The sequence below is a fragment of the Coregonus clupeaformis genome, chromosome 17 (assembly GCF_020615455.1).
Source record: "Coregonus clupeaformis isolate EN_2021a chromosome 17, ASM2061545v1, whole genome shotgun sequence".
Taxonomy (NCBI): Eukaryota; Metazoa; Chordata; class Actinopteri; order Salmoniformes; family Salmonidae; genus Coregonus; species Coregonus clupeaformis.
This window is the reverse complement of record NC_059208.1, coordinates 25,002,451-25,024,336: the sequence shown is the minus strand read 5'-3', so window position 1 is coordinate 25,024,336 and position 21,886 is coordinate 25,002,451. Positions and strand designations below refer to the sequence as shown.

At 44.8% G+C, this 21,886-nt stretch overlaps 3 protein-coding genes across 3 annotated transcripts; 2 read left to right on the top strand and 1 right to left on the bottom strand.

The window, feature by feature from the left end:
- Nucleotides 1–73: 73 nt before the first annotated feature.
- LOC121586086 (zinc fingers and homeoboxes protein 1) lies at nucleotides 74–9,926 on the top strand. The gene is made up of 6 exons (XM_041902547.2): nucleotides 74–685; nucleotides 1,185–1,473; nucleotides 3,936–4,420; nucleotides 6,751–6,972; nucleotides 7,192–7,353; nucleotides 7,499–9,926. Exons 2-6 carry the CDS (start codon nucleotides 1,305–1,307, stop codon nucleotides 8,948–8,950), a joined length of 2,490 nt encoding a protein of 829 aa, XP_041758481.1. The 5' UTR covers nucleotides 74–685; nucleotides 1,185–1,304; the 3' UTR covers nucleotides 8,951–9,926.
- Nucleotides 9,927–12,494: 2,568 nt separating this feature from the next.
- On the top strand, nucleotides 12,495–14,621 carry zgc:101716 (uncharacterized protein LOC492784 homolog). The gene is made up of 6 exons (XM_041902542.2): nucleotides 12,495–12,693; nucleotides 12,791–12,886; nucleotides 12,989–13,132; nucleotides 13,353–13,663; nucleotides 13,953–14,085; nucleotides 14,353–14,621. Exons 1-6 carry the CDS (start codon nucleotides 12,586–12,588, stop codon nucleotides 14,518–14,520), a joined length of 960 nt encoding a protein of 319 aa, XP_041758476.1. The 5' UTR covers nucleotides 12,495–12,585; the 3' UTR covers nucleotides 14,521–14,621.
- A 61-nt stretch (nucleotides 14,622–14,682) lies between these two features.
- LOC121586082 (protein FAM83A-like) lies at nucleotides 14,683–18,166 on the bottom strand. Its single transcript, XM_041902541.2, has 5 exons — nucleotides 17,469–18,166; nucleotides 16,447–16,721; nucleotides 15,748–15,915; nucleotides 15,466–15,590; nucleotides 14,683–15,312 (listed from the first exon to the last, which is right to left on the bottom strand). Exons 1-5 carry the CDS (start codon nucleotides 17,713–17,715, stop codon nucleotides 15,159–15,161), a joined length of 969 nt encoding a protein of 322 aa, XP_041758475.1. The 5' UTR covers nucleotides 17,716–18,166; the 3' UTR covers nucleotides 14,683–15,158.
- Nucleotides 18,167–21,886: the final 3,720 nt, after the last annotated feature.

The following is a 21,886-nucleotide window of genomic DNA, read 5'->3' as shown; positions in this document are numbered from 1 at the left end:
TCTTGTTATACTATAAAGGCTAGTCATTGATGTGTTCATTCGGTTGAAAAATATATATTACCAGTAACTACCTTGTTATAGCTGAATACAAACTGAGCATGACGTAGCTAGAATTGGAGAGTAGTGGTGCAGGTGATGTGTTTTGTCAGATACTTGTGCTGTCAAAGAAACGACAAATACTGTATATATACAAACGTCAGGAACGTCACTTTTTAAAATCCTTGTATTGGTTGATATTTATTTGAAGCTACCATGGCAAAATGTATGTGTGCATGCGAGACAGATTTCCCCAAAAGTCGCCTACGAATGACGTCAAGACGTATCGCATTGACGATGATGACGCCGCTTAATCATTAAAAACTGCCATTAAAAAAAGGACACAAAGTGTGATATAATTTGATGGACAAATGGCTTACTTGAAACGACCAATGTAGTGGATTTCTACCTTTTGAATACGTCTGTAAAGAGATATCAGTAGAGAAAATAACTGTTGCAGCGAACATTTTCCATGTTTGCATCCGCAGACATCGGTAGACTGGACTCGCCAGCCTCCGAGCAAAACTACTGCAGTCCGACTGATAGCTCGGGATGAACGGTACGGAGGGAGGCTAGCTAACATTAGACGAGAACCTAAGACAAATTGCGGGTGACAGGAGAGCCTGCGCAGAAGCTACCTCTTGTCCTGGTAAGTAAACGTAAGCTTAGCTACTGTACAGCCTACTGTGGTGACTAGCTAGCGCTAGTATTTGGCTTCCAGCTGCACAGTATCCCAGGTGTAAACTGTCTGGCCAGATGCAGAAATGGAAGCTAGCTAGGTTAGTTAGCTAGATCTGGATAGCTAGCTATATGATAAGATAATCAATGTGCTATAGTCACACTGGCTAGCAATATTTTGTTCTACAGAAATGAATGGCATTAAGAGCAATTGGATCCGAACGTATTGTAAATGACCAGCTACTACAAACTAGACCGTAGCTACAAACAAGTTGCACTCGCGTGCAGAAATAATAATTGTAAAGGTTTCACGTGCAAAAGTGGTCTAGCTAGGACACATTTGAACTTCACTGTAATTACTGTACAGTGAATGTGCTATTACCATTATGCAGTTATCCGTAAAGATTGTAGTTTATCAAGTGAAGTTGTTATAGGATGGAACCTGTCAAATACATACTTTTTTATTTCAGTCCACAGATGAAATATTGGAGGATTTAGCATGTGAATGAAACCATCACTAGCGGAAGGTCATTCCATTCCAGACACATCTCTTTACACAAAGTTATCTTGGAGGATAGCTCACCTACATCATGGCAAGCAGGAGGAAGTCAACAACACCTTGCATGGTCCTGCCGTCTTCTAACGTGATGGAGGAGCAGGATGCAGACATGCAGGTGGTGGAGGTGATGGATGGAGCTGAGCGCGCAGCAGCAGAGAGACCTACAGACGCTGCTGTGGTCTCCACTGACCCAGAGTCAGGTGGGGATAAGGTTTTATTCATGCACATCTTCAACATGTTGCTCACATCTGTTTCTTGAAATGTTATCACCTGGCTCGATCTTCACTGGCTGCATCACCGCTTGTTATGGCAACTGCTTTGCATCCGACTGCAAGGCGCTACAGAGGGTAGTGCTTACGGCCCGGTATATCACTGGGGACGAGCTCCCTGCCATCCAGGACCTCTATACCAGGCAGTGTCAGAGGAAAGCCCTAAAAATTGTCCGACTCCAGCCACCCAAGTCATAGACTGTTCTCTCTGCTACCGCACTGCAAGCAGTGCTGATGCACCAGGTCTGGAACCAACAGGACCCTGAATAGCTTCTACCCCCAAGCCATAAAACTGTTAAATAGTTAGTCCGGGTAGCTATTGGTTAACTATCTGCATTTATCTTTTTTATCCTGTTGCCTAGTTACTTTGTCCCTACCTACAGTGGGGGAAAAAAAGTATTTAGTCAGCCACCAATTGTGCAAGTTCTCCCACTTAAAAAGATGAGAGAGGCCTGTAATTTTCATCATAGGTACACGTCAACTATGACAGACAAAATGAGAAGAAAAAAATCCAGAAAATCACATTGTAGGATTTTTAATGAATTTATTTGCAAATTATGGTGGAAAATAAGTATTTGGTCAATAACAAAAGTTTCTCAATACTTTGTTATATACCCTTTGTTGGCAATGACACAGGTCAAACGTTTTCTGTAAGTCTTCACAAGGTTTTCACACACTGTTGCTGGTATTTTGGCCCATTCCTCCATGCAGATCTCCTCTAGAGCAGTGATGTTTTGGGGCTGTCGCTGGGCAACACGGACTTTCAACTCCCTCCAAAGATTTTCTATGGGGTTGAGATCTGGAGACTGGCTAGGCCACTCCAGGACCTTGAAATGCTTCTTACGAAGCCACTCCTTCGTTGCCGGGCGGTGTGTTTGGGATCATTGTCATGTTGAAAGACCCAGCCACGTTTCATCTTCAATGCCCTTGCTGATGGAAGGAGGTTTTCACTCAAAATCTCACGATACATGGCCCCATTCATTCTTTCCTTTACACGGATCAGTCGTCCTGGTCCCTTTGCAGAAAAACAGCCCCAAAGCATTATGTTTCCACCCCCATGCTTCACAGTAGGTATGGTGTTCTTTGGATGCAACTCAGCATTCTTTGTCCTCCAAACACGACGAGTTGAGTTTTTACCAAAAAGTTCTATTTTGGTTTCATCTGACCATATGACATTCTCCCAATCCTCTTCTGGATCATCCAAATGCACTCTAGCAAACTTCAGACGGGCCTGGACATGTACTGGCTTAAGCAGGGGGACACGTCTGGCACTGCAGGATTTGAGTCCCTGGCGGCGTAGTGTGTTACTGATGGTAGGCTTTGTTACTTTGGTCCCAGCTCTCTGCAGGTCATTCACTAGGTCCCCCCGTGTGGTTCTGGGATTTTTGCTCACCGTTCTTGTGATCATTTTGACCCCACGGGGTGAGATCTTGCGTGGAGCCCCAGATCGAGGGAGATTATCAGTGGTCTTGTATGTCTTCCATTTCCTAATAATTGCTCCCACAGTTGATTTCTTCAAACCAAGCTGCTTACCTATTGCAGATTCAGTCTTCCCAGCCTGGTGCAGGTCTACAATTTTGTTTCTGGTGTCCTTTGACAGCTCTTTGGTCTTGGCCATAGTGGAGTTTGGAGTGTGACTGTTTGAGGTTGTGGACAGGTGTCTTTTATACTGATAACAAGTTCAAACAGGTGCCATTAATACAGGTAACGAGTGGAGGACAGAGGAGCCTCTTAAAGAAGAAGTTACAGGTCTGTGAGAGCCAGAAATCTTGCTTGTTTGTTGGTGACCAAATACTTATTTTCCACCATAATTTGCAAATAAATTCATAAAAAATCCTACAATGTGAATTTTTTTCCCTCATTTTGTCTGTCATAGTTGACGTGTACCTATGATGAAAATTACAGGCCTCTCTCATGTTTTTAAGTGGGAGAACTTGCACAATTGGTGGCTGACTAAATACTTTTTTCCCCCACTGTATATGTACTTCTCTACCTCAATTACCTGTTACCCCTGCACATCGACTCGGTGCTGGTACCCCTTGTATATAGCCAAATTATCATTACTCATTGTGGATTTATACCTCGTGTTATGATTTTTCTATTTTTCTCTCTGTATTGTTGGGAAGGACCTGTCAGTAAGCGTTTCACTGTTAGTCTACGCCTGTTGTTTACCAAGCATGTGACAAATAAAATTTGATTTGATTTTGTTCAGTAGGCACCAAACAGGAGAAAAGGTTTTGAAACCGAGTGAAATGGGGAGGTACTGTCCAATATGAAATGCTAATATTGACTTACTGTTTCAAAACGTTTCTCTATGGTGTGCTCTACTCCTGAACATAACCCTTGTTCTCTGATGTAGTTAAACTAACATAGCTGGGCAATTTACTTTTCAGAGCACGACATCAGTCAGTCCAGCGGAGAGGACGGTGTCACCCGCACAGGAGTGAAACGCAGCAACCAACCAACCCTGGAGCAGACGGTCAGTGACCTTCTCTCGGATGGGGGTTACACACATCACGAGACGGAAGACAGCGACGACACCACCTCAGCTGGCATCTCACTCAGCAAAACCCCCATCATGAAAATGAGGGGTAAATCCGAACCGAAGAGGATGGCCGTGTCTCTGAAAGCAGCGGAGGAGAGCGACGGGATGGGAGAGGCTGAAGAGGAGCCTCTGGGGCTGGGTTCCCTCACTCATGTAGAGATGATGAGCCCACATTACACTGAGTCCATGAAACACAGTGTTCTCCTGAACATTCCCAATAAGATGTCGTCATCATCAGAGCAGAAGAAATCTTCTGTCCTCAGCTCCAATCTGTCTGGATTCCAGCTCCCCCCTGGTTTAGCCCAGGTCCTCTCAGCTCTGCAGGCCCAGCAGGTGATCATATTTTCTAATTCTTTGAAATTGTAAATTGTATAAAACAAATCAGCTTTCACTGCTGTTGATATTATGTAATGTTCCTGATAAATAAGTGAATAATAACTCTGTTTTCTCTTGCTCTGTTCTCTCTCTCTCTGTCTCTCTGTCTGTCTCTGTCTGTCTCTCTTTCTGTCTGTCTGTCTCTGCTCTCTCTCTCTCTCTCCCTCCCTGTCTCTCTCTCCCTCCCTGTCTCTCTCTCCCTGTCTGTCTCTTTCTCTCTCATTGTGTCTCTCTCTGTCTCTCGCTCTCTCTCTGTCTCTCGCTGTTTCTCTCGCTGTTTCTCTCGCTCTGTTCTCTCGCTCTCTCTCTGTCGCTCTCTCTCTGCCGCGCTCTCTCTCTCTCTCTCTCTTTCTGTCTCTCTGTCGCTCTCTCTTTCTGTCTCTCTGTCGCTCTCTCTTTCTGTCTCTTTCTGTCGCTCTCTGTTGCTCTCTCTTTCTCGCTCTCTCCCTCTCTCTCTCTGTCGCTCTCTCTTTCTGTCTCTCTGTCGCTCTCTCTTTCTGTCTCTTTCTGTCTCTCTCTGTTGCTCTCTCTTTCTCGCTCTCTCCCTCTCTCTGTCGCTCGCTCTCTGTCGCTCTCTTTCTCTCTCCCTGTCTCTCTCTCTCTCTTTCTGTCTCTCTCTTTCTCTCTCATTGTATCTCTGCTCTCTGTGTCTCTCTCTCTCTCTCTGTCTCTCTCTCTCTCTGCCTCTCTGTCGCTCTCTCTCTGCCTCTCTCTGTCGCGCTCTCATTCTTGCTTTCTCTCTGTCTCTCGCTCTGTTCTCTCGCTCTCTCCCTCTCGCTCTGTTCTCTCGCTCTGTTCTCTCTGTCTCTCTCGCTCCGTTCTCTCTCTCTCTTTTTCTCTCTCTTTCTCGCTCTCTCTCTGTCTCTCGCTGTTTCTCTCGCTCTGTTCTCTCGCTCTCTCTCTGTCGCTCTCTCTCTGCCGCTCTCTCTCTCTCTCTCTTTCTGTCTCTCTGTCGCTCTCTCTTTCTGTCTCTCTGTCGCTCTCTTTCTGTCTCTTTCTGTCGCTCTCTGTTGCTCTCTCTTTCTCGCTCTCTCCCTCTCTCTCTCTGTCGCTCTCTCTTTCTGTCTCTCTGTCGCTCTCTCTTTCTGTCTCTTTCTGTCTCTCTCTGTTGCTCTCTTTCTCGCTCTCTCCCTCTCTCTGTCGCTCGCTCTCTGTCGCTCTCTTTCTCTCTCCCTGTCTCTCTCTCTCTCTTTCTCTCTCATTGTATCTCTGCTCTCTGTGTCTCTCTCTCTCTCTCTCTCTCTCTCTGCCTCTCTCTGTCGCTCTCTCTCTGCCTCTCTCTGTCGCTCTCTCATTCTTGCTTTCTCTCTGTCTCTCGCTCTGTTCTCTCCCTCTCGCTCTGTTCTCTCGCTCCGTTCTCTCTCTCTCTCTGTCTCTCTCGCTCCGTTCTCTCTCTCTCTCTCTTTTTCTCTCTCTTTCTCGCTCTCTCTCTGTCTCTCGCTCTGTTCTCTCCCTCTCTCTCTGTCGCTCTCTTTCTCTCTCTGTCTCTCTGTCTATCTCTCTCTGCTCTCTCTCTGTCTTTCTCTCTGTCTCTCGCTGTCTCTCTCTCGCTCTGTTCTCTCGCTCTCTCTCCCTCTCTCTCTCTCTGTCGCTCTTTCTCTGTCTCTCTCTCTTTCTCGCTCTCTCGCTGTCTCTCTCTCGCTCTGTTCTCTCGCTCTGTTCTCTCTCTCTGTCTCTCTCTGTCTCTTTCTCGCTCTCGCTGTCTCTCGCTCTGTTCTCTTGCTCTGCTCTCTCGCTCTGCTCTCTCGCTCTGTTCACTCGCTCTGTTCTCTCGCTCTCTCCCTCTCTCTCTCTCTCTCTCTGTCTGTCTCTCTCTTTCTCTCTCATTGTATCTCTGCTCTCTCTCTCTCTCTCTGCCTCTCTCTCTTTCTCTCTCGCTCTGCCTCTCTCTCTTTCTCTCTCGCTCTGTTCTCTCGCTCTGTTCTCGCTCTGTTCTCTCGCTCTCTCCTCGCTCTGTCTCTCTCTCTCTGTCACTCTCTCTTTCTGTCTCTCTCTCCCTGTCTCTGTCTTTCTCTCTTTCTTTCTGTCTCTCTGTGTCTCTCTCTCGCTCTGTTCACTCGCTCTGTCGCGCTCTCTCTCTCTGTCACTCTCTCTCTCTGCCTCTCTCTCTGCCTCACTCTCTCTCTCTCTCTGTCGCTCTCTCTCTCTGTCGCTCTCTTTCTGTCTCTCTCTCTCCCTGTCTGTCTCTCTCTTTCTTTCTGTCTCTCTCTCGCTCTGTTCTCTCGCTCTCTCTGTCTCCCTCTCTCTGCCCCTCTCTCTCTCTCTCTCTCCCTCTCTTCCCCCTGCAGAGCGTCCAACCCCAGCTCCTCATCCCCGTCAGCAGTATCCCCTCCTACAACCAATCCATGGATACCAACATAGTCCTGGTCAACACCTACAAGAAGTTCCCCTACCCTTCAGTATCAGAGATCATGGGTCTGTCGGCTCAGACCATATTCAGTGAGGAACAGATAAAGATCTGGTTTTCTGCCCAGCGTCTGAAGCACGGGGTCAGCTGGACTCCTGAGGAGGTGCTTTTCCTGTTAGATTCATATTTGTCTTATACCACAGTAAACATTTTTGGGACATAGTGTTTTTATTGTGCCTTTTTAAACTTATTTTCACTCATTGAATATATATGTTTTAATTGTTGTTGCTCTGTTGAAAGGAGCGCTTGCAAGTACGCATTTCATTGTACCATTTACACTACGTGTATCCTGTGCATATGACAAACTTTGATTTGATTTGAGGTGGAGGAGGCTAGGAGAAAGCAGTTCAACGGGACAGTGCACACGGTGCCTCAGACCATCACTGTTATCCCGGCCCACCAGCTCTCTGCTGCGGCCAACGGCCTGCAGTCTATCCTCCAGACCTGCCAGATAGTAGGACAGCCGGGCCTGGTTTTCACACAGGTTGGTACTTATTGATGATATTATGTATTATGACATATGGATGATATTATGTAATATTACTGTTTATAGTTTCTCAACTCTGTAATATGTCTTGTCAGTTGTAATATTGTGGAGTGACACAAACTTTTTTCTAAACTCTGAACAGGTTGGCACACCTGTGACCACACCCATCACATTGACAGTAGCAGGGATGCCAAGCCACAGCCAGGTCCCCAAGATGTCATCCCACCAGACCAGCCCAGCGGTCAGTGAGATGAAGAGAGCCACCACTGTCCAGCCTCCCTCCCTGACCCCACAGGAGAACTCAGCCCTCAGCGCTGACCACTTTGGCATGCGGCCCAAGAAGTCCAAGGAGCAGCTGGCGGAGCTGAAAGCCAGCTATCTGAAGAACCACTTCGCCAGCGACGCGGAGATCGCCAGGCTCATGAAGCTGACCGGCCTCACAAAAGGGGAGATCAAGAAGTGGTTCAGCGACACGCGCTACAACCAGCGCAACTCCAAGAACAGCAACGTCATCGTGTTCCATGACAGCCACAGTCCCAGGGGTCACAGCAGCGGCACCACCATCGTCATCGATTCAAGCGACGAGACCCCTCAGTCTCCACTGCCCACACCATCCGTCAAAGAGAAAGAGACACGCCCCAAGACCTGGAACTCCTTCCCAGACTTCACGTTGCAGAAGTTTAAGGAGAAGACACCAGAGCAGCTGGTGGTTCTAGAGGAGAGTTACCAGAAGGGAAGCACTCCATCTGACGACGAGTTGACCCGGCTGAGGACGGAGACCAAGCTGACCCGGAGAGAGATCGACGCCTGGTTCACAGAGAAGAGGAAGGTAGTGGAGGCAGAGTCACCTGATCTGAAAGCAGAGCGGATGGAGAGCGAGGCCACCTCATCTAGAAAAGGATCCCAGACCCCTCCGGGTGGCCGGCGGCCAAACAGGGGGGCCAAGAACATCGGAAAGAAAACCCCAGAGCAGCTCCACGTCCTGAAGAGTGCCTTTGTCCGTACCCAGTGGCCCTCCACAGAGGAGTATGACAAGCTGGCAGAGGAGAGCGGGCTGCCCAGGGTCTACATAGTCAACTGGTTCGGAGACACCCGGTACTCCTTCAAGAATGGAAACCTCAAGTGGTTCTTCCACTACCAGAGCGGCAACGTAGAGGGACTGAACGGCAACAAGAACAGGAAGAGGAGGATACGTAACCGGGGCTGGGGGAGGTCTCGGAGCAGGAAGGCCAAGAAGTCACCACCACCGCCACCCATCATCAAGTTCAAGTCTGGGAAAGACGTTCTGAAGGAGTATTACCTGAAGCACAAGCTGCTGAATGAGCAGGATCTGGATGAGCTTGTGGCCAAGTCTAGTATGGGATACGAGCAGGTGAGAGAGTGGTTCGCTGAGATACACAAGAGGGAAGATATGGGTGCTGATCCGTTCGGGGACGCTGAGGTAAACGAGGACCAGTTGCCGGGTGAGAATGAGATGGCGCCTGAAGAGCAGGATGACACCGTGGTAGAGGAGGAGGAGGAGGAGGATGACGACACTGATGAAAGTGATTCTTGGGAGCCCTCTCAGGGTGCCAGAAAAACACAGTCAGAGTAGTGATGGACAGCTGGGCTGTGTTCGTTAGGCACCAAATGGAAGAAAACGGACTGAAACAGGGAGGGACTACATGGACTTGCAGAACATTTTGCTATGGTGTGCCCAAATGAACACAACCTTGGATTTAGTCAAACAGCACAAACTTATTTAGCTTTCTCTTATGCGTTTTAAAGGGTACCGTCTGAATGCAAGACTGAATGATAATATCCCACCAATACAAACAATATGTGCACATTTTTCCACTGCTAGTGTAGCTCCATCTAGTCAAGAATTACAACCAGTACTTTAAATACCTATTTGAAATGAATTGGTCAGACATTAAAATGCTGAAGTTCATTTGATAATACAATAACATTTGATATGATGATAATTCATAAAATGAATGGAAAATTGACATAATTTGTTAATCTACAGTACTCTGCACAATTATTTATGTGCAATTAAGAGGTCCTTTTTTAATGCCTGATGTATCTGTTGTATCCCTATTATTATAGAGATGATAAAGTACTGTAAGTACCTTCATGGAATGAATGCAATGAATCATTTGAATACAGATTATATTATGGGTTCCCTTTGAAATTGATTGGAGGAGCTGCGGTGCCAAAGTAAACTATTGAATGTGGATTCCTGTGCTATGAAAGAGTTAAAAATCAGGGACCTTGTTCATAAAGTGTCTCAGAGTACGAGTGCTGATCTAGGATCTGTTAAGCCTTTTAGATTATAAGGAGCCTATAGACAGACCCATGTCCCCATGTGAATCCTTAAAGAGATGGGTGGGGCTTAAGAGGGTGTGAACAAATTAGAGCTCTCTGGCAAGTGTGAAAAACTTTGCAAGGCTTTTTCTGAAAACTGGGTATACAAGAGTATCAACTTTTAAAGCAACATAGCTTTCTCCAACTGTAGTGTATATTATGCCATTATGAAGCTCTGAGTCTGTAGTTTTATACAATGTAAAGTGTTTTTTTTTTTTTTTTTTAAAGCAAATCACTTACATTTGACATAAGCCCCGAAAGAGAGATTGTGTCACAAGATTACATAAGATGCTTTATGAAAAGGGCCCGGAGGTGAAGGAAACTGACAGTGTAGCACTTATAAAACATAATTTTGCACTTTGCCCACTACTGTATTAAAGACTTGCTCCGGAACTTTGGCGACTACTAAGTATTTTTAAACCTCCCGCTTTGAACTGGATGTGTCAGTGTTCGTACATGCATAATCTATGAACAGAATTACTGTCTTACCTCAATTAGACATGAAATTCCCTACATTTTCCCCCAAGTGGACCAGGCCTCTAGCAATTTGAGTTCTAGCCAATGAGCTTCACCCCCTCACTATTTGCGTGACAGCTAGCAAGATGCACACACAGCAAAGTGAGAGAGAGAGAGCAATGACATGGTGCACATATGTGAGGCAGTGGCGTAGCGCAGTTTCGTGGGCCCCACCCCCCCGCCCGCAAGGTCTCTGTGTTCTATGCCAGTGATGTGAGGTAGTACACAATTTTGTCAGGGACCACTTTTGGCTACTGGCTAAATGTATACAAAAGTACCGGAGAATCTCTTTAACATGTTCTTGTAGGGAAAGAAAACTTTTGATTAGGCACCTTATAATCCCTTCTAGTGTCTTTAATATACCAAATCTCTTTTTATATGAGCTCATTTTGAACACTGTAAAACTAAGTATTTTGCCTTGTATTGTCCTCCTCTGAAATTATTATATTTTCAAGAGGATGCACCTTATTGACTTGCCCTTCTCGTTGTGTATCAATTCCGAAGTTGGGTATTAAAATGGCACAAATGAAAATCAATGGACAGTATGTGGCCTACTGCTTCCAGTACAACCAACTGGCACAATGTGGGTCCCTTTTTCAATCATGTGAAACTCTGCTGACTTGGAAATATGTAACGAGAGTTTTAATAATAATGATGTAAAACCTTTGTTTTTAAGACTGCAGTACTTGTATGTATGAAGACTAGTGTAGGAGGACTTGATACAGGTCTGTTTTCAAACAAGTGTTTTTCTAATGTATGTCCAGATGTATGTTTTGGATTGTTTTGCTTTTATTTTGAAAAAAGTATTCAGACTATGCTCTCCCCCACTAATTTCAATGGAAAGTTTTGACATGTGCACATTAGTAGAACCAAGACATTGTTTCTCACCTGTAAGCCATGTCCTGTACGCTCGGGACACTGGGTTCCAGCCTGGCCCGACCTGATGAGTTACCAACGGTCTCTCAAACTATTCTGAACATGCTTTGCCAAGTTCTAGTCACTTTGGTTTTAGAATCTCAATCTAGAATCTAGTTGAAACATCACAACGTTTTACAGACAGACGGATGGATTCAGAACCTTTGAGGAGACAAACCTATGTGCCTGCGTAGCTCATTCTTTCTGAGCAGGATTTTATCAAGGAGAAGATCGTGGATGCCTCATGCTCATCATGAACATTGCAAATTGGACAACATGTTATGCTGTGAAATCTTGAACATTTTCATGCATGAACAGTTATTTGTACACCTAGTTAAGGTAAAATACCCATTTGTATTGTGAGATCCATATACTGCATGCAATAATCATCTGACTGGAGTCAAGAGACAGAGTATTTTCTACAAATAGCATATTATGTGCTTGTATTAGGCAAGTCGTTTATTTATTATTAATCCTGTCTCTCGACTTCAACTAATAGCTTGTATGGCGTTCACTGTTAATGTGTACAATACTTTTTTCAAAAAGATTATTTGGCCCAGTGGCTCTTTGCCTTCGTCAGTTGGCAACTCTCAATGTATCCAAGTTACTCTTTTTGTACAGTAGACGTGACATTGTGACTATAGTACATTACTGTTTTGTCCTAGGACAATAATTCTTACCTGTCTGTCCTCTTTGCTATTTCTCAATATTTAGAAAGAGCTTGTTTAGTACTAATACATAACAGTTTAATACATAACTTAATACATGCTTAGCAGTTTTCCTATTAGATTGTGTGTGTACATAATCTTTAACCTACTGTCTTCCTAGTCTTTTAATATAGTATTCTGCTATCTACAGCTCTAATGGATAATGGCAGTCAGTCTCCTTCCTCCTATTGTATTTATTAAGTTACCAATGAGAATGAGCTTCTGGATATGTCAAGATGCTTTGGGAAAAGTGAGAAAGTTTATTTGCAAACCTGTAATGGAATTTGTAATGTTGAGACAGAGTAGTCTTGGAGCTGAAAACTCTGTGGAAAGAGCTTTAGTCCCCTGAGCTATAGACTGTGCAATGCTTTTGAATTTAAATCAAACTGTTTTTTGAGGCTGTGGCTTGATTTAGACAAAATATATATTTTATACTTGTTTGAGCACAAAATACAATACATTTGGATGAAAAGGCGTGTATTTTGGTGTTGTATAAAATAATATTTAACTTCAAAATATGACTGGAGTTCTCTGCATGTTATGATATAAGATTATAGAAGATATTAGAAGAGCATTTCATTTAAGAAAGTAAAGCATCTGTCATTGGAACGTTATCACCTCGGAACACATTCTATCGTTTTCTGTTTCCCAACGGTCATATTAGCTTGTAACACTGCACACATTTACGTTTATTTTGGTTTTTAGTGACGGTAATATTTGAAATCACTGTCATTCATCGTTTGAAATGGAGATTTTCGGTAGCACCTTTGACGATTCGGTGTTCGAGGAATCAAGGAAGAAGCCAACTGTTGTTGCACTGTCGTCTTACAATGCAAAGTTCTGTGAAGCAGAGGTGAGCGTTAACTAGCTACCCAACGTTAGGTAGCATCCGTTTTTTGCTAGCATTGCAATTATGCATATCTTTAACTACGAGTTATCTATTTCAACAGTGGTTTTGGGAGAGCATCGACACAGAGGACTTTTTGGAGAAGCAAAAGATCTTCAAATTTCGAGCTGATATGGCATACAGGCGAAAAAACTTCCAGGTATTGGCCTTTTTTCCCTTGAGTAATTTAGCTACACACTGTATCATAGCCATCTAGTATCCAAATACTTTTCTCATCTGTTAACTATATCCCTTTCCCCAGGAAGCTTTAAACGCCTACACTACCTGCCTCTCCTATATCCCTGACGGCAACCTGACCATTAGACGGGACATAATGGAGGGGATGGCAAGGTGCTGTTGTCACCTGGGGAAGAGAGAGGAGGCCCTGGAGATCACAGAAACACTTGTAAGAACCGTTGCTGTTGAGTGAGTCTTATCTTTATACTTGCATGATACATTATTGTAACATAATATGGTCTTTGTTATACATTAATAATACAAAATACCTAGTCTCGTACTCCACCAGCCAGCTCTTGTCTGGGGACGAGGCTACAATATACAAGTAAAATGGTTGTTTGAAAATGGAAGTTATAGTCAATCACAAGCTACACTTTCTCCATGGACAGAAAAACGAAGCCTCCAACACCTGTCATCTCACCGGTCTACTTCACCTGACCGAGAACATCCACGAGCGCTTCGGAGACCTCGGGAGCCAGGTCACGTGTCTGCAGCAGCTGTGTTCTCTCCACCCCTACCACCAGTGGCACTGGATGAAGCTGGCAGAAAGCTACCTTCATCTTCTCCATTCTCTGTCAACACCCTCAACCTCCAGTCCTCTTCAACAGCGAGATGGTGTAGAGCATCAGACTGAGGAGCAACTGAAGGAAGAGAGTGACGTCGTTTGGCTCAAGGCCTGCATGTGTTTTGTCCGGGCCAGGTAAATAATCAGTGAGAGAGACAAGCAGAGATCCTATTGGCTAATTCTATATGGAATTCCATGGATACAAGCTTGTTGGGCACTCTTTAGGACTGGTTTCCCAAAATCAGATTGCGATTCTCCATTGAAAGTACTTCTTAGTCCAGGAAAAGTCTTACTCTATGTCTGGGAAATTGGCCCATGGCATAAAGCAGAGAGCATATTTACACTTTCACCCTAAATGTCACTGTTTAGCGCAGTCTTTGTTTTGTGAAGATGGTTGTTTGACTGTATTACGTTGCCTTGCCAGACTCCTCCTCAGGGCATTAAAGGGCCAGCAGTCATCCTTTGTTCTCCAGAACAGTGAGAGAGCCCTACAGAAGGCTGATGAGGCTCTACAGTGTCTGGAGCCTAAAGATGCCACACTACAGCTCGTCTCTGAGGTGAGACAGGTTATAGACAGGTGTAGGTTATATATACTGTACAAATAGACTACTGTTCTCACATGGTATCTATGAATCAAATAATATCCTGTAGTTTGTCATAGGGTATGTTTAAATTAAAGGAAATGTGTGGCTTGCTGGCACCAAGATGTCATGGTTTTGCTTTTTAGATGTATTACTATTGACGATGCACATGTTTTGACAATTTAAGAGGGTACACTTCTGACCAGATTGATCATGCATCGTTATTGGTGATTTGCCCTACAGGTGATGTCAGAAGATCTAGTTCCAGAGAGGATGAGAGAGGACAACCAGGATGGAGAGAGCTTGGCAGATCTCTCTCTGAAGGACTTTGAAGACAGGTGGTGGAACAGACTGGTACAGACAGGAGTACTGAAGGAGGATGGACCTAAACTACCCTCTGCAAAGACCTAACTAGGCTACACATTTTGAATGTATTTATTTTTTATATTGCATGTAACAATGTGCTGCCCGCCCTATGAAATTGAATTTAATAAAATATTGTCACACTTCGATCTAGGTTACTTGCCCATTTTCAGTTGTGAGAGAACATAATTTTCCTCAAACGGGGTGTATTGTCAAATTTTGTTGCCATTTCAGTTATTTAGGAACAGTAAACCACTGGCCAGTCTTGAGAAGTGGGTGTCTGTCCAACAAGCCGATTGTCCCTCCATAAATAAGGTAATTGCTGTTAAAGGGTCGCCAGGCCAGGTTTTCTCCAGTACTATAATCACTGGAGAAGGTTCTCTGGAACATGACAGGCCTGGTTGCAGTGTGCCTCTGTGTGATCCAGTCGAACCTGTGGCTCTGGGGACCTATGTAGTTCAACTGATTCACCAAGCATTGGGAGGTTGGTGGTGCTGTTGGCTGGGTGTTGGAGTATCTTTGCTGGGCAGTTGTAGTTGGCTGAACCATTGGGTTTTGGTTAGAGTATATGAGCTGGGCTGTGGTGGTTGGTTGAACCATAGCCTGGTTGTTGAAGTATCTGTTCTGGGTTGTGGTACCAGGACTGGGGCTAGGAAGGTTTGTCAGTGGGTTTGAGGTGGTGGCTGCTAGATGGGTGATAAGAGGCCTGGTAAGGTTGAACTGAGCTGCCACTGTGAGGAAGGCTGGCACAGGCTTGGAGCTGGCATAGAGCTTCCTAAACTCCAGGTCGAAAGGCTCGACCGCGCTGCCCTTGAAGAGTACAGCCAGGCTTCTGTGGACCTGCCAGGACAGCCAGGTGAACAGACATTACTACTGCAAACAACTGGACAGTCATAACACATTGATTTTGCTATTCAGAATGACGTCAACCATCATAACATTGTGATAATGTGACATTTGTGACTATTAGCTAATTATACAACAGAAATGTACCTGTATGATCCAGCCAGCACTTCAGTGCAGTCAATGATCATGAACTTCTCTTTGATCTGTCCAGTGAGTTTCCTTCCAGACTTTGCACAATATGTCTCTCCTTGTATACTACGGACCGACATTTTCTGCAGACAGAATACGGTGTAATTTCATGTAGCAGTGAGTGAATGACAATTCACACAAACTATCAAATTGCTACTTTATCTTTTTAACTGTACTGTAATGTCAATCATTAGTGTCATCTAATTATCATTATGAAAATTACCATTAGCAGATACTCACAGTGAGATGATTGCTGTTGATCTGTAGCGTCTCACACATCTTGACAAAGACCTGCAGGTTGACATGGTCCAGGAGCAGGTAGACGGACACGTTCCTCTTCCTGGTTGCCTCCAGTATGTCACAGAACATCTCCACATCACTGAATGTGTCCATTACAATCGCCAGAACCTGCAGACATATGACATGTTTGCTGTGATGGTATCTTCCACATTATTAGTTGTCATTATGTTCTTGGTATTATAAACTGGGTGGTTCCAGCCCTGAATGCTGAAAGCCGTGGTATATCGGACCATATACCACGGGTATGACAAAACACTTATTTTTACTGCTCTAATTACGTTGGTAACCAGTTTATAATAGCAATAAGGCACCTCAGGGGTTTGTGGTATATGGCCAATATACCACGGCTACGGGCTGTATCCAGGCTGTACTCTGCATTGCTTCGTGCCTAAGAACAGCCCTTAGCCGTGGTATATTGGCCATATACCTACCACACCTCCTCTGGCCTTATTGCTTAATTATAGACTGTACTGAATCTGCTTGATCAAACTCTCATACACACATCACATCATTATCCAAATTTCAAGGGTATTTAAACATCAGCAGCTTTCTGAAAGTCTGCAAAAACAGAATGCAGGTATAATCATGAGAGTAGATTGACATCTCGAAATAGTTAACAGTGAAAGTTGTATCACGTACAGTTGTGGCCTTGCTGATGAACTCTCTGAGCAGGTCTTTCATGCTGGCTGCTCTGTCAGACTGGAAGTAGACCTCTACACTGGGTTCACCCTGCAGGCGGTAGCTCCAGCCCTCTGCCGGCCAGCCATGGTCCAGGCCAGGGGGCTCGCTCTCAGACATGGATGGACAACAGGTCTCAGTCTGGGAAGAGGTGTTGGAGCCCTCTGCCTGGTCGTCGTTCTCAGTCTCACAGAGACTGCTGGTGCTCAGGTCTGTAGCGTTCTCCAGGATGTAACCTTTAAAGAAACATAATAGTGATAATACATTGGATTTATATCTAGTGCTTTTTATACCACGCTTTTCAGGGAGGAAGCCCTTTACAATTGTGCAACAAATACAATACTAGAACAGACAGATGGGTTTAAGGCAGATAAGAGGAGGCAGGAACAGACAGATGGTTTAAGGCAGATAAGAGGAGGCAGGAACAGACAGATGGTTTAAGGCAGATAAGAGGAGGCAGGAACAGACAGATGGTTTAAGGCAGGATAAGAGGAGGCAGGAACAGACAGATGGTTTAAGGTAGATAAGGAGGCAGGAACAGACAGATGGGTTTAAGGCAGATAAGAGGAGGCAGGAACAGACAGATGGGTTTAAGGCAGATAAGAGGAGGCAGGAACAGACAGATGGTTTAAGGCAGATAAGAGGAGGCAGGAACAGACAGATGGTTTAAGGCAGATTCGAGGAGGCAGGAACAGACAGATGGTTTAAGGCAGATAAGAGGAGGCAGGAACAGACAGATGGTTTAAGGTAGATAAGAGGAGGCAGGAACAGACAGATGGTTTAAGGTAGATAAGAGGAGGCAGGAACAGACAGATGGTTTAAGGTAGATAAGAGGAGGCAGGAACAGACAGATGGTTTAAGGTAGATAAGAGGCAGGAACAGACAGATGGTTTAAGGCAGGATAAGAGGAGGCAGGAACAGACAGATGGTTTAAGGTAGATAAGAGGCAGGAAAAGGCAAAAAATTAGAAAAAAAAGACCAACCTTTCTCCTCCTTGGACAGGAAGTCCACCTCGCCCTCTCTGGCCAGTACTTCCTGGTACATGTCCAATCCCTGGTTCAGCAGGGCGTCCATGGCCAATCGGGTGCTCTCGTTGTGGCTGAGGTCAATGTCGCTAGACACCATGGAGACAGATGGGTTTTTAATCTCCTGTACACGCCGCCTCACCTTTCCCACCGGCTTGGACTTCAGGTACCACTGAACAGACAGGCCATTGCTTTGCAGGTTCATAGTGAAGCTGTACAAGGCTCTCTGATCAACACGTATTACCTGTAGTTACCTACTGCTGCTACTGAGTGAAAAACCCTGGTAGAGACAGGGATGGAAGAGCAGCTGTGAGGTTTCTGAGGCCTGCCCCCATCACTTGTACAGTTGGCTACACCCATAGAAATAGAATTACATTGACTTGAATGGGGTTTAGTATTGCTATTTCTATAAGTACATTCCACCTGTGGGTTGCTGTGTGGTGGGGGACAGGTGTAGGCAGGACAGGTGAGCTGTTATGGGATTGAGAGCGTGACAGAGACCTGCTGTTTAAAGCACTCCCTCCCTTAGAGGGGGAGAGAAGTCTAGTTGAGTGACAGAGGTGAACATGACTGTCTGATCAGCTCAGTGGAGGCCGATAACACATGACTGCACTCTTCACAGACTGTCACTGCAATGTGCATCTATACCTTGCTCTCACTGTGAGACCATTGTCAAGCCTGCCTGATGGATCCACAGAGCCACTCATGTTTTAGATTATAGATTCAATACAAAACATTGGTAAGAAATAAATGTTTATATATATCACACACACAATGTACAAAACATTAGGAACACCTTCCTAATATTGAGTTGCACCCCCTTTTGCCCTCAGAACAGCCTCAATTCGTCAGGGCATGGACTCTACAAGGTGTCGAAAGTGTTCCACAGGGATATGGCCCATGTTGACTCCAATGCTTCCCACAGTTGTGTCGAGTTGGTGAGATGTTCTTTGGGTGGTGGACCATTCTTGATACACATGGGAAACTGTTGAGCGTGAAAAACCCAGCAGCGTTGCAGTTCTTGGCACAAACTAGTGCGCCTGGCACCTACTACCATATCCCGTTCAAAGGCACTTAAATATTTTGTCTTGCCCATTCACCCTCTGAATGGCACACAATCCATTGTCTCAAGGCTTAAAAACCATTCTTTAACCTGTCTCCTCCCCTTCATCTACACTGATTGAAGTGGATTTAACAAGTGACCTCAATAAGGGATCATAGTGTTCACCTAGTCATTATATGTCATGGAAAGATATTATACCCTTGATGCTTTGTGGGCAATTAGGTGTTATAATATATTTCCACCAGTGGTGGTTGTGCCGTTTAAGATAAGGGAGGACCATTTTTTGTTTCTTGAGCATGGCCTCATTTCTATTACTGCATATTGGATGACTGTCATTCATATTCCATTCACCCAGCTCAATGTAACCTCGATAGGTTTAGGCTACTACACGATACTCAGATTTTCACTATACCCATCATGAGGTTGCTACAACATAGCCTACGAATGAAAGTTTACAATGTAGATGCACAGGTCGAGAGAAATTTGAGTAATCAAGGTGACAGACAGTGACACATTCAATACCGCCTTGCACACTTTTGCCTGCATCTAGCTGATCTAGAGTGTAATCATTAGTCCAACTGTTGCAAACGAGAGTTTCTATTGGACAAATTCATTTTTGCTTAGCCCGTTTCGTTCCATTTGCTTCCGTTTAAGAAATCGGTGGAATGAATACACCCCTGATCACACGCAAAAACTAGCAGCCACATATGAAACCTCATGATCACTTTGCTCGTTGTGTGTATATATATATAAATAATTCCTTCTCGCATCTACGCTCTCTCCTCCTCTCACATTTTCCCTTCGCTTGTGGACTTCACTGCACAATACAACAGCTGCCTTTGACCAGCCCAAAAAACCATTCCAAGCCAAACTTTTATACCACAACAGCTAACCGCTACACAGCCTACATCGTTGTCACCATATTAGCTAACGTCATAGTCAACATATCAGCTAACGTCATAGTCAATATAGCTACTAGAACTAACGCGTTAGTAAATCCGCTACAATCACGCAGTACAGTGTACAGTCAGCAAGCAGTTTAGCAGTTACACCGGCGGGCCCCGGTGGTAATAAATTAATAAAACCAAAAGCTTACCTTGACTTGGAAGAGTTCCAGCTAGCTAACATAGCATCCCTCTCTTTTTGAGCGGGGTGTTTGAGTAGGCTAAACTAGCTAAACAACTACTCACCACATTTTATGCACTTCAGTGCTAGCTAGCTATAGCTTATACTTTCAGTACTATATTAATTAACTGATCTTTTGATTGGGTGGACAACATGTCAGTTCATGCTGCAAGAGCTCTGATAGGTTGGAGGACGTCCTCCGGAAGTTGTCATGATTACTGTGTAAGTCTATGGAAGGGGGTGAGAACCATGAGCCTCCTAGGTTTTGTATTGAAGTCAATGTACCCAGAGGCGGACGGAAGCTGGCTGTCCTCCGGCTACAGTGTACACCATGGTGCTACCCTACAGAGTGCTGCTGAGGCTACTGTAGACCTTAATTGCAAAACAGTGTGTTTTAATAAATTATTTGGTGAAATGTGAATATATTTAGTATTGTTTTATCTTAAAAGGATAACTTTAATGTTTCACTATTTTTATGAAATTGACTTAGGAGGATGGTCCTCCCCTTCCTCCTCTGAAGAGCCTCCACTGATGGGCACACCCAAACATCAAACAGGCAAAGCGTCAATACAGGACTAAGATCGAATATTACTACACCAGCTCTGGCGCTAGTCGGATGTGGCAGGGCTTGCAAACTATCACGGATTACAAAGGGAAACCCAGCCACAAGCTGCCCAGTGACGCGAGCCTACCAGACGAGCTAAATGCCTTCTATGCTCGCTTCGAGGCAAGCAACACTGAAACACGAATGAAAGCACCAGCTGTTCCGGATGACTGTGATCACGCTCTCCGTAGCCGATGTGAGTAACACCTTTAAAACAGATTAACATTCACAAGGCCGCTGGACCAGACGGATTACCAGGACGTGTACTCAGAGCATGCGCTGACCAGCTGGCAAGTGTCTTCACTGCCATTTTCAACTTGTCCCTGACCCAGTCTGTAATACCTACATGTTTCAAGCAGACCACCATAGTCCCTGTGCCCAAGAACGCCAAGGTTACCTGTCTACCTGTCTAAATGACCATCGCCCCGTAGCACTCACATCTGTAGCCATGAAAGGCTGTGAAAGGCTGGTCATGGGCTCCCGAGTGGCGCAGCGGTCTAAGGCACTGCATCTCAGTGCTTGAGGCGTCACTACAGACCCCCTGGTTCGATTCCAGGCTATATCACAACCGGCCGTGATTGGGAGTCCCATAGGGCGGCGCACAATTGGCCCAGCGTCGTCCGGGTTTGGCCGGTGTAGGCCGTCATTGTAAATAAGAATTTGTTCTTAACTGACTTGCCTAGTTAAATAAAGGTAAAATAAAAAAAATCAACACCATCATCCCAGGCAACCTGAACCCACTCCAATTCCACTCCAACACCATCATTAGATTTGTCGACGACACAGCGGTAGTAGACCTGATCACCGATGACTATGAGACAGCCTATAGGGAGGATATCAGAGACCTGGAAGTGTGGTGCCAGAACAAGAACATCTCCCTCAACGTCAGCAAGATAAAGGAGCTGACCGTGGACTACAGGAAATGGAGGGCCGAGCACGCCTCCGCTTGGTATGGCAACTGCTTGGTGGAATCCAACTGCAAGGTGCTACAGAGGGTAGTGCGTACAGACCACTACATCACTGAGGCCGAGCTCCCTTCCATCCAGGACCTCTCTACCAGGTGGTGTCAGAGGAAGGCCCTAAAAAAAAGACTCCAGCCACCCAAGTCATAGACTGTTCTCTCTTCTACCGCACTGCAAGCAGTACTGATGCACTAAGTCTGGAACCAGTAGGTCCCTGAACAGCTTCTACCCCCAAAACATAAGACTGCTAAATAGTTAGTTAAATAGTTAACCAAATAGCTACCCGGACTATCTGAGCCTTTTTGCACTAACTTTGTCTCATCACATTTGCTGCTGCTACTGTTTATTATCGGTCAATGTATTCCAAGTTATATGTACATATCTACCTCAATTACAGTGGGGAAAAAAAGTATTTAGTCAGCCACCAATTGTGCAAGTTCTCCCACTTAAAAAGATGAGAGAGGCCTGTAATTTTCATCATAGGAACAAGTCAACTAGGACAGACAAAATGAGGAACAAAAATCCAGAAAATCACATTGTAGGATTTTTTATGAATTTATTTGCAAATTATGGTGGAAAATAAGTATTTGGTCAATAACAAAAGTTTCTCAATACTTTGTTA

Bases quoted from the DNA above. Each gene is read 5' to 3' on its own strand.
- LOC121586082 (XM_041902541.2), bottom strand. From the start codon at position 17,715: ATGAACCTGCAAAGCAATGGCCTGTCTGTTCAGTGGTACCTGAAGTCC. The intron at 16,722-17,468 runs GTTGGTCTTTTT...GTTTCTTTAAAG, and splicing joins CCTGTCCAAGGAGGAGAAAG to GTTACATCCTGGAGAACGCT. The intron at 15,313-15,465 runs GTACATTTCTGT...CTGTCCTGGCAG, and splicing joins GTGCTGGCTGGATCATACAG to GTCCACAGAAGCCTGGCTGT.
- LOC121586086 (XM_041902547.2), top strand. From the start codon at position 1,305: ATGGCAAGCAGGAGGAAGTCAACAACACCTTGCATGGTCCTGCCGTCT. The intron at 6,973-7,191 runs GTGCTTTTCCTG...ATTTGATTTGAG, and splicing joins TCAGCTGGACTCCTGAGGAG to GTGGAGGAGGCTAGGAGAAA. The intron at 7,354-7,498 runs GTTGGTACTTAT...AACTCTGAACAG, and splicing joins CGGGCCTGGTTTTCACACAG to GTTGGCACACCTGTGACCAC.
- zgc:101716 (XM_041902542.2), top strand. From the start codon at position 12,586: ATGGAGATTTTCGGTAGCACCTTTGACGATTCGGTGTTCGAGGAATCA. The intron at 12,694-12,790 runs GTGAGCGTTAAC...CTATTTCAACAG, and splicing joins CAAAGTTCTGTGAAGCAGAG to TGGTTTTGGGAGAGCATCGA. The intron at 14,086-14,352 runs GTGAGACAGGTT...TTTGCCCTACAG, and splicing joins CACTACAGCTCGTCTCTGAG to GTGATGTCAGAAGATCTAGT.